The following is a 9,438-nucleotide window of genomic DNA, read 5'->3' as shown; positions in this document are numbered from 1 at the left end:
GTTGTGACAAAGCAGCCATAACCAATCCTTGCTCATTTCGGATTATCACGCCAGTACCAGCTAGTCCATCTTGGGAGAAGATAGCACCATCGAAGTTCGCCTTCACACATGGCGCAGAGGGAGGCCTCCATTTTACTGCACGGGCTGTTCTTGGTATCACAGCATGAGCGGGGCGAAGCTGCTGGAATTCTTGAAGCGAACTAGCTGCCTTAAGAGCAACCTGGCAGACCGGTACAGTAGGCTCTCCCATACGAGCTCTGTTTCGGCGCATCCAGATTTCCGCTACCGTCATAGCAAACAAGTCCAATGACGGTTTTTCTGATGTCGCACGTTCCAGAACTTCAATAAACCTGGAGCAAGAGCCTGCGTCTGTCACAAGCTTTTCAAAATGCACTTTCCACACCTCCTGTAGGATCGGGCAGGACCAGAGAGCATGCTGCGTGTCCTCTGCCTGTACCTTGCATTCCGAACATACCGCATCAGTAAGGACTCTTCGCCGGACCAAGTTCATCCGTGTAGGAAGGGCATTTCTCCCAGCTCGCCATACAAGAGATTTTACACGGTTTGGCACTTTCATGCGCCAAATGGCCTTCCAAACCAAAGATGCAGTCCCAGGATGCGCCGTATCATTTTGCTCTGTATCCTCAAGCTCCATTAAACGGTGATAACCAGACTTAACCGAGAACCTACCATCACGGGAGAATGGCCAAAAAGGGAGGTCCTGTTGAGCAAACAAACTAAGTGGAATGGCCTTGATGGTGGCTGCCTCATTAGGTAAGAACATTCTATCAATCTCAGCCACATTCCAACTCCTATCTTCATGGTTAATTAAGTTATAAACCAAGGCATTTGCATGGCTTTCAAGGGCAGGGGAGAACACTTTACCGTGTTGAGAGCCAGGCAGCCAGGCATCATGAAAAATACGCACTTGTGCACCATCCCCAATCCTCCACATCAATCCCCCCTTGATGAGTTCTCTACCCTTCAAAATGCTCTTCCATGCAAAAGACCCTTTAGTGTCCTTAGCATAAAAAATAGACCCATGTGGGAAATATTTTGATTTAAAGAACCTGTAAAAAAGGGAGTCTTGATTGTTTAATAGTCGCCATACTTGCTTGGCTAGCATGGCGTCATTAAAACTTCTAAGCTCCCGAAACCCCATACCTCCATAAGCTTTTGGCCTACATAAAGTGCGCCATTTTACCCAATGAATACGCCTTCTTGTACCACGTTGTCCCCACCAAAATTGTCGAATCATGATCTCAATCTCCTGGAAAAGTGAAATGGGGAGTTTAAAATAACTCATAGAGTAGGCTGGGATCGCTTGTATCACTGCCTTTAGAAGGACTTCTCTACCAGCTTGGGAGAGGAGCTTCTCTTTCCACCCTTGGAGCTTAGACCAAATCCGATCTTTAATGTAAGCCAAACTTGCTTTCTTTCGCTTTCCCACAAAGGATGGTAGGCCCAAATATTTTTCATACTGCTTAATCTCCGGAACCCCTAGCAAATCTTTGATAGATTCTTGGACCTCAATGCCCGTATTTTTACTGAAGAACAACTTTGTCTTCTCCCGATTCAGTTGTTGCCCAGAAGCTTCTTCATAAGTAGCAAGAAGGTTTTGTATGTGATTGCATTCCTGTAAAGAAACTCTACAAAAAAGAAGGCTATCATCTGCAAAAAATAAGTGGGTTAATCGAGGACCATTCCTGCAAATAGATATACCTCTAATATCACCAAAAGTGGCCGCTTTGGAAATTAGGCCGTGCAAACCCTCTGTAACAAGGAGGAATGGGTAAGGAGAGATAGGATCTCCTTGTTGCAATCCTCTACTAGGATAGATGGTTTGTGAGGGCTCCCCATTGATCAGAATAGAGTAAGAGACGGTAGTAATACACTCCATCATAAGATCAACCCAGCAGTTATGAAAACCCAATCTTCTCAACAAGCAATCCAGAAAAGACCATTCAACTCGGTCATACGCCTTACTCATGTCGAGTTTGAGAGCCATAAAACCTGTGGAACCAGTTTGCTGAGTTTTCATGTAATGTAAAGTTTCAAATGCCATGAGGATATTGTCTGTGATCACCCTCCCAGCTTGAAAAGCACTTTGATTCTCAGACACAATAGAAGGCAATAAAGGTTTCAATCGGTTTGCTAGAACCTTTGAAATCAATTTATAAATAACATTACACAAACTTATTGGCCTAAACTCAGCAATTTTTTCAGGATTTTTCACTTTAGGAATAAGAGTCACATAAGTGTAATTGAACTCTTTAGGAATATAACATGACTGTAAACAATCCAGGACAGCTTTAGAGACATCATCACCAATCAAAGGCCAAAAAGACTGAAAGAATAGAGGAGGCATACTATCGGGTCCTAGAGCCTTAAGTGGGGCCATCTCCTTCAAAGCAAGATCAACTTCTTGTCTAGTGAAATCTCTAATTAGGTTGGTGTTCATCTCTTCAGTGACTATGGGTTGTATCACTTCCAAAATACCTTGGGCAGTGGATGGTCTCTCAAATGTGAACAACCTCAAATAAAACTCAACTATAATATCAGCCACCTACTTAGTATCTGTACACCATGAATTAGAGTCATCCAATAAACCCACAATCCTATTGCGCCTAAATCTCTGAGAAGCTTTGTTGTGGAAAAACCGTGTGTTTTGATCACCACACTTAAGATGCAAAGCTCTAGCCCTCTGCTGCCACATTAAGCTCTCCTTGTCCAACAATTCATTGACCTCCAATTTTAGTAATCTCACTGGTTCATAGTCTGCCCCCCTTGCCACTGCAAATTCAGCCTTTTCCAGAAGTTTTGATTTTTCCTCCAACTGCTTCCTCACGCTGCCAAAGGATCTCTTGCTCCACTCCATAAGCCTAATACCACAAAGCTTTATTTTTTCATGCATCATCGGAGAGCTTGAAACAGGGGAAGGAGACAGCCATGCTGGCTTTACGGTATCACTACATCCACTTTCTTTCAACCACATGTGTTCAAACCTAAAGGGTTTGCAAGGTCTATCTGCAACCCCTTCAGGATTAATAATAATGGGATAATGATCAGAAACATAGGACCGAATGCATTGAACTCTAGTAGCTGGATTCTGAGCAAGCCATGAATGAGTAGCAAGAGCACGGTCAAGTCTCTCCAATACCATGGTATCACCTCTCTTGCCTCTCCAAGTATATTTTTTCCCCACACACCCTAAGTCCATGAACCCACAGTCATCCACAACCTCTCTAAACTCACTCATTGCTGCTGCACTTCTCAGTCCCCCTCCAAGCTTTTCATGTGACAGTAGGATTTCATTGAAATCACCGGCACACAACCACGGAAGGGTGTATTTCCGATGGAGATTACGCAGTAAATTCCAAGTCTCACTTTTCCGGCTGGCCTCCGGAAACCCATAAATACCCGTGAACCTCCATGAATCCTCCCTTCCTCTGTTAACTATAACATCAATATGATTAAGAGAAGAGGAGTCCACATTAATCTGAATTGTGTTCTTCCATAAAAGGGCCAAACCGCCAGCCCTTGTCACTCTTGGAACTACCCATTTCTCATCAAAATGCAAGTCATCACAAATCTTAGAAAGCCTATCATCGTCTGCCCATGTCTCGGCCAAGAACAGGACAGCAGGATCTTGCGCCCGCATTATCGATGCAAGCTCATGAACGGTGCGTTGGTTCCCAAGCCCCCGCACGTTCCAACATAGCCAACTCATTGGAGTCGGCGGGGCTACTAGGCAGCCTCCACCATTGAGAAAGAGAGTGGCTGTGAAGCCTCATTCTGCTACAAACGACGCTTTGCTTCTGGATGTTCAGAGGAAGAAGCTTCAACATGGCGCTTTCCCAGTTGTGCAGCGTCTTTTACTTCTACGTAGTGATTGTTAGGCCGGGCCATCCTCACCCATTTGGCTGAAAATTCCTTTACCAGGCCCGGTCTCACAAGAGGGTCCTTTTTGTTTCCAATGCTGGTTGGGCCTAGCCCAACACGGGCCTCACTACATCCAGTGGACTCCACCGTGTCATCCAATACATTATCAGCATGTTGGCTAATCCCATGCAGATCAGAATCCTTGGACGTGCGCTCTGAATTAATGGGATTAATTGTATCATCATTAACGGCCTCATGTTGACTCTGAAAAATAGGCGTTGAAACCGGCTTGTCTGGATTCAAGTTAGCATTAAATTCATCCGGACTAGGCGCACCTTCCGTTTATGGTTTTCCCTGTTGCCGGCACTGGACATCCGGCTCTCCTCTCCGATTGAATTTCATCGTGACAGTCGCCCTCTCTTTGATTTTCTGTTTCTGTGTTTCAAAATAACCAGGCACACAAACAGAATTTTTGCTTGAGGGATAGAAAGGCAAGGCTTTAATGCTAGAATCATACCTTTTGTCCTTTATCTTGAGGGTGCCATTACTCTGAATCCATTCTTCGCAGTCCTTATCGGTATGGTCTAGACGTCCACACCAATAACAAAGAATTGGCAGCCGCTCATACTTAAAGGCTACCCATGACTGCTCACCATTTTCCAAAGTCACCACTCTCCCACGACAAAGGGGTTGAGTAACATCCACTCGAACCCGTACCCGCATAAAACCTTGTCCGCCCAAGGTAGAGTTCCCCGGCACATGAATCACCTCTCCAATCGATGCACACAAAGCTTCAGCCATAGCTTGGTTCATGTATGTGATCGGTATGTCATGCACTTGAACCCAAAAAACGGTCTCCTTAAACACCACATCACGTAACGGGAGGGTTTTGTTAAAGTATTGGAGTACAATAACATGCTTGTCAAAGCTCCAAGGTTCATTGCGTAAGACCCTTTCCACATCTGATTTATTTTCAAAAATGAACAATAATCAATGGTCACCAAGATTTTGGATCTGAAACCCATTCTTTGATCTCCAGATAGGGTTAAAGGTACGTGTTACTGCTTCCACATTTAGAGCTCTAGGTGTGAAGAACTTCGCCACAATCGAGAACTCTTGGGATTTATGTTGCGCCTGAAATTTGAATTCATTCCCTTCTCTGTCTAAGAGGGATAGTTTTTTCCATCCATTCATGATATCCTCCATAGAGAAAACTGTTCGAGCAAACACTCAAAGCACTCACTGTTTCCCAGAACCCCAAGAAACAAAGCCCTACAAGCCTTGATAGTAAACTAGTTACTTCAAGGATTCAAACAAAAACACTCACAAGAACATTCTACAGTCTAATGTTAGCAGGTGTTGGAGACCTGAAAACCATTAGATCAAAGAAACATTCCAATCAACCAGCACTAATGCACCGGATCCAATCAACTCCAACATTTTTCAACGCTCAATACTTAATGGTTCTCTAACGATATCAAAAAAAAAAAAAAAAAATAATTGTTCTAATGAAGTTTTTAACTAATACTTTTTCCTAAGGGAGAAAAGCACTAAACATCTCTCGTCATTAAGCACAAACTCCTTTGACTATTCAAATGAGATGAGTTAAAGATGGAATTACTAAACTTTGATAGCATTATAAACGTTTTCAACCCTGTGATTACCATTTTAAACGTTAAAACTTTGACAAGTAGTTAAAAACGTGGAAATATTTTGTTATTCTATCAATTGAAACTTAGATGCATTTTGCATATTTTGATAAAATACTTATTATTACTTTATATAAAGAAATTGATAAGAACAAATATGTTGTTTCTATCTAAAAAATATTTTTATCCAAAATATTGCTATAATTTGGTGAAGCCACTTAACACAATCATAGTTTCTAAGCCTGATTTTTATTTAAAGAAATTGATAAGAACAAAGATGTTGTTGTCTCTATCTAAAAAATACTTTTATCCAAAATATTGTTGTATTTTGGTAAAGCCACTTAGTGCGGTTTCTAAGCCTAACTTTTAGTATATAGTATATTATTTTTTAGAAAAAAACTAAATGTTAAACACACACACACACACACACTCTCTCTCTCTCTCTCTCTCTCTCTCTCTCTCTCTCTCTCTCTCTCTCTCTCTCTCTCCAAGCTCAAACACATTATTTAACTCAAAGTAGCACTACAAAAGGGACTAACTTTTGTAGTAGTAGAGTGGGGTTTTAAGCAAAATTATATAGTATATGATAAGATATGCAGCACATCTAAATAACACAATTTATCATGAGAAGCATCATAACTTTATATACTAAATAAACATTGCACGGACCAAGAATAGCAGCCCAGCCCCAAATTGCAGGCCCACTCATTGAATGTTCTTGGCCCACTTAGCTAAGCTGAGATGGGCTTGGCCGAACATTCGAACAAACCCAAGATATGCCATGAACAAGAGATAATGTCTTGGGGTGAATCTGCCCGCTGAGCAATAATCGACATTAGGCACAAGTTACTAGGAAGTCATATCAATAGTAGGAGGTGGGTCCCCTTTGGTCAATAATATGATACGGAGGGACCCACTAACATGAGGAGATCTCCTCATCATGATAACCCCATTAAGGGGGGGATATAAATAGGAGAGGAGAGGTAAGAATCAAGGGTTGGAAAATTTTGGGAAGAGAGAAACACGAGAGTAGTGAGGAAAAGCATATCTTTGGAAGAAGGAAAGCCTACTCGAATTTCAAGGTAGAAGCTCGATTGCCTAGTATCCACCTCGGCTGAGCTAGAAACCAAAGAGTTAGGTGCTAGAGTAACTTTCAATTTCCATTAGTGATCTGAAGAAACACTTCTTGGATCTCCCATTGTGGAATAAGCTCAACCCAAAATACAAATAAATTGGGGGTTTAGGCCCAAAAGTCCAAGATTATTGGGAAGGGACCACCACAAACACCAAGAGCCTTGTACCTTGCCCTAATTACATCTCTCTTACCTAATGTGATCTCTCTTGGGGTATGCAAAGTTAAACTAAAAAACATTCTACCTCAATTGCATGGTCGGGTCTCTTTTAATGAATTGTATATGCTAAACATTAATTGAGAATCACGGTCTTTAATGAATGATAATAGAACGGGTTTAACGGGCTTTTCGGTCCAACCTGATTCTAGTAGTAAAAGTTTGGAACTTTTTAAATGAAATTGACTTCCAATTTTTGAAGCCATTAAGGTTTGGGAAATATTTAAATTTTACCTTAGGCATATATGAATCCTATTCCTAGTTGATTATGAATTTACATTGCTATAAAAAGACAAGCCAATGGTTACAACTTTACTTAATATCTTTTTATTGGATGTAAATTTTGAGAAATCCACAATTGGATAACATTTTTTTCATATATCATTCATGCTTGCAAATTTTCAAGAAAACCAAAGATTAATAGTTATATTATCAATCAAATGTTTAAATTTCAACTTTTGTAGTTTAAAAATATGTATAAAAAATAAATTTATGAAGCAAATAGTAAATAACATCCAATTGATATGCGTGTTAAGAACATAAAGAATATGTAATCCAACAATTAAATTTTCAAAATACATAACTATGTTAATTTTTTTTAATGGGAGTTGTAGCCAATTTAACTAAATTTGTAACCAAACTTTATCCTTACTAAAATACCTTTATTCCTAACAATTTTATTTATATTAAAAAACTTTGGTATTTTGTTAGTCCACTCTGGGGAAAAACAACAAAGAGCCAAAAATCCTATACTCTCTTTAACAAAGGTAAATATGTACCTATCTTTCTCTAGCTCTTAAAAAACCTTTGTTAAAAAGGAAAAAAAAAATATATATATATATATATATATATATGTGTGTGTGTGTGTGTGTGTATTTCTATATCACCATTTATGATATTTAGGGTTTGTTTGGGATTTGTTTATTTTGCTGAAACTGAAAACTTTTTGTTGAAAGTACTATAGATAAAAGTAAAAGTTAGCTGAAATAATACAATGGGATCCATAAATAATACCAAAAAGTACAGTGGAACTCATGAATAATAGCAAAAATAAGCTGAATAGTAAAATAAGTTGGCAAAAATAATCTTTGCCAAACAAACTCTCAGTGGTGGCGCCACGTTATGCTCAGGGTGCTCCCAAGAACACCCTTAATTGAAAAAAAAAAAATTTATATATAGTAATTAAAATTTTTTTTTATTTGTTTACCCTTTAAAAAAAAATTAGGAACACCCTAAAAAAAAAAAAATTTGTAACAGAGCAAGCGGCACGCCCAACGTCAAGCCCACGACAAGCCCAACAAATGGTAGCAAACCTAGTAACCCACGGACTCTCAAAATAAAAATTATAAAAAAAAAAAAAAAAAAAAAAAAAAAAACTAACCTAATATATTGAAATCAGATCCAGCCTCAAACAGAACCGAAATTAAAAACTCTCTCTCTCTCTCTCTCTCTCTCTCTCTCTCTCTCTAAAAAAAGTCTGAAACTTTTCGAAAACCCTAATTGAAAAAGAAAGAAGCAAAAGGCTCTCTCTCTCTCTCTGTCACACTCATTTAGGAGTGGGAGTGGTGCCGAGAAGGCTAGCATTTTGGAGCTCGATTTCGGTGAGTTGTTGGTCGCAGTTCATCTCGATGATAAGTGGCATAGCCAGGATCAGGAAGGTGGTGCCGACGATCCACCCCACCTTGCTAGTGCTACGGAGGAGCTTCTTAGACACGATGACGGCTTCGGAGGCGGCGTACTTGGTGTGGATGACAATGGATGATTGGGATACGTTGTGGCTGGCCCTAGATATGAGGGAATGTTCGCTTTCCTTGCCTTGGGTCACTCGCTTTTTCCCTTGAGACGACCAACAGAATGGACGGAGAAGGAGATCGCCAGATCGGGCCTCGAACTCGATCTCCCATTCAAACTGAAAGAATGTGATAAGGGCGGCCAAGCACCAAGTGCTCGACCCCACGGTGGTCCACAGAGTCACTCCTTTCTTTGATCTATAAGAGGAGGAGTTTGAAGAGTTGTACACCGATGTGACTCTCTCTCTCTCTCTCTCTCTCTCTCTAAGACTTTGAACTATGATTGTCATTTGTCTGTTGTTTTGCCTTTTGCTTAGTTTACTTTATAAATTTTTATTAATATTTTCCCTATTTTTGGAGTTATCCGTTGGTATTGGTGTTGGTGAGATAAATTAATTGTCTTTTAGTATTGGTGTTGTGTTTTTGGTGAGATACAATTAATTGGCTTTATTTGATTGGCTCTAGTCTTGTGATTGGGGGCCATGGGGCATTGGGGCTTGTCTGTTGAATTGGGGGGTGGATGGGGGCATGAGGCCGGGGTAAATGCACATGGGTGTGTGGCTATGTGCTAGTGTAGCAGTGCAACTAATAAACAATCATTTAATTAACCAATAATTAATTGGAGAAAGCAACTAATAAACAATAATTAATAATTTCATTAACCAATACATTATAAAAGACAAACAAATTAAATTATGTTACTATATTAGGCTAAACAACAATTAATAATTTTATAATTAATGAAACAACAATATAACAAATTATAGT

At 39.9% G+C, this 9,438-nt stretch overlaps 1 protein-coding gene across 1 annotated transcript; it reads right to left on the bottom strand.

Moving 5' to 3' along the window:
* Nucleotides 1-2,566: 2,566 nt before the first annotated feature.
* LOC126722366 (uncharacterized) lies at nt 2,567-3,661 on the bottom strand. The gene has a single exon (XM_050425532.1). It carries the CDS (start codon nt 3,659-3,661, stop codon nt 2,567-2,569), a length of 1,095 nt encoding a protein of 364 aa, XP_050281489.1.
* Between the last annotated feature and the right edge of the window lie 5,777 nt (nt 3,662-9,438).

The sequence above is a fragment of the Quercus robur genome, chromosome 4 (assembly GCF_932294415.1).
Source record: "Quercus robur chromosome 4, dhQueRobu3.1, whole genome shotgun sequence".
Taxonomy (NCBI): domain Eukaryota; kingdom Viridiplantae; phylum Streptophyta; class Magnoliopsida; order Fagales; family Fagaceae; genus Quercus; species Quercus robur.
The sequence above is the reverse complement of the archived record's forward strand: the minus strand, read 5'-3'. Positions and strand labels throughout refer to the sequence as shown.

Bases quoted from the DNA above. Each gene is read 5' to 3' on its own strand.
- LOC126722366 (XM_050425532.1), bottom strand. From the start codon at position 3,661: ATGCGGGCGCAAGATCCTGCTGTCCTGTTCTTGGCCGAGACATGGGCA.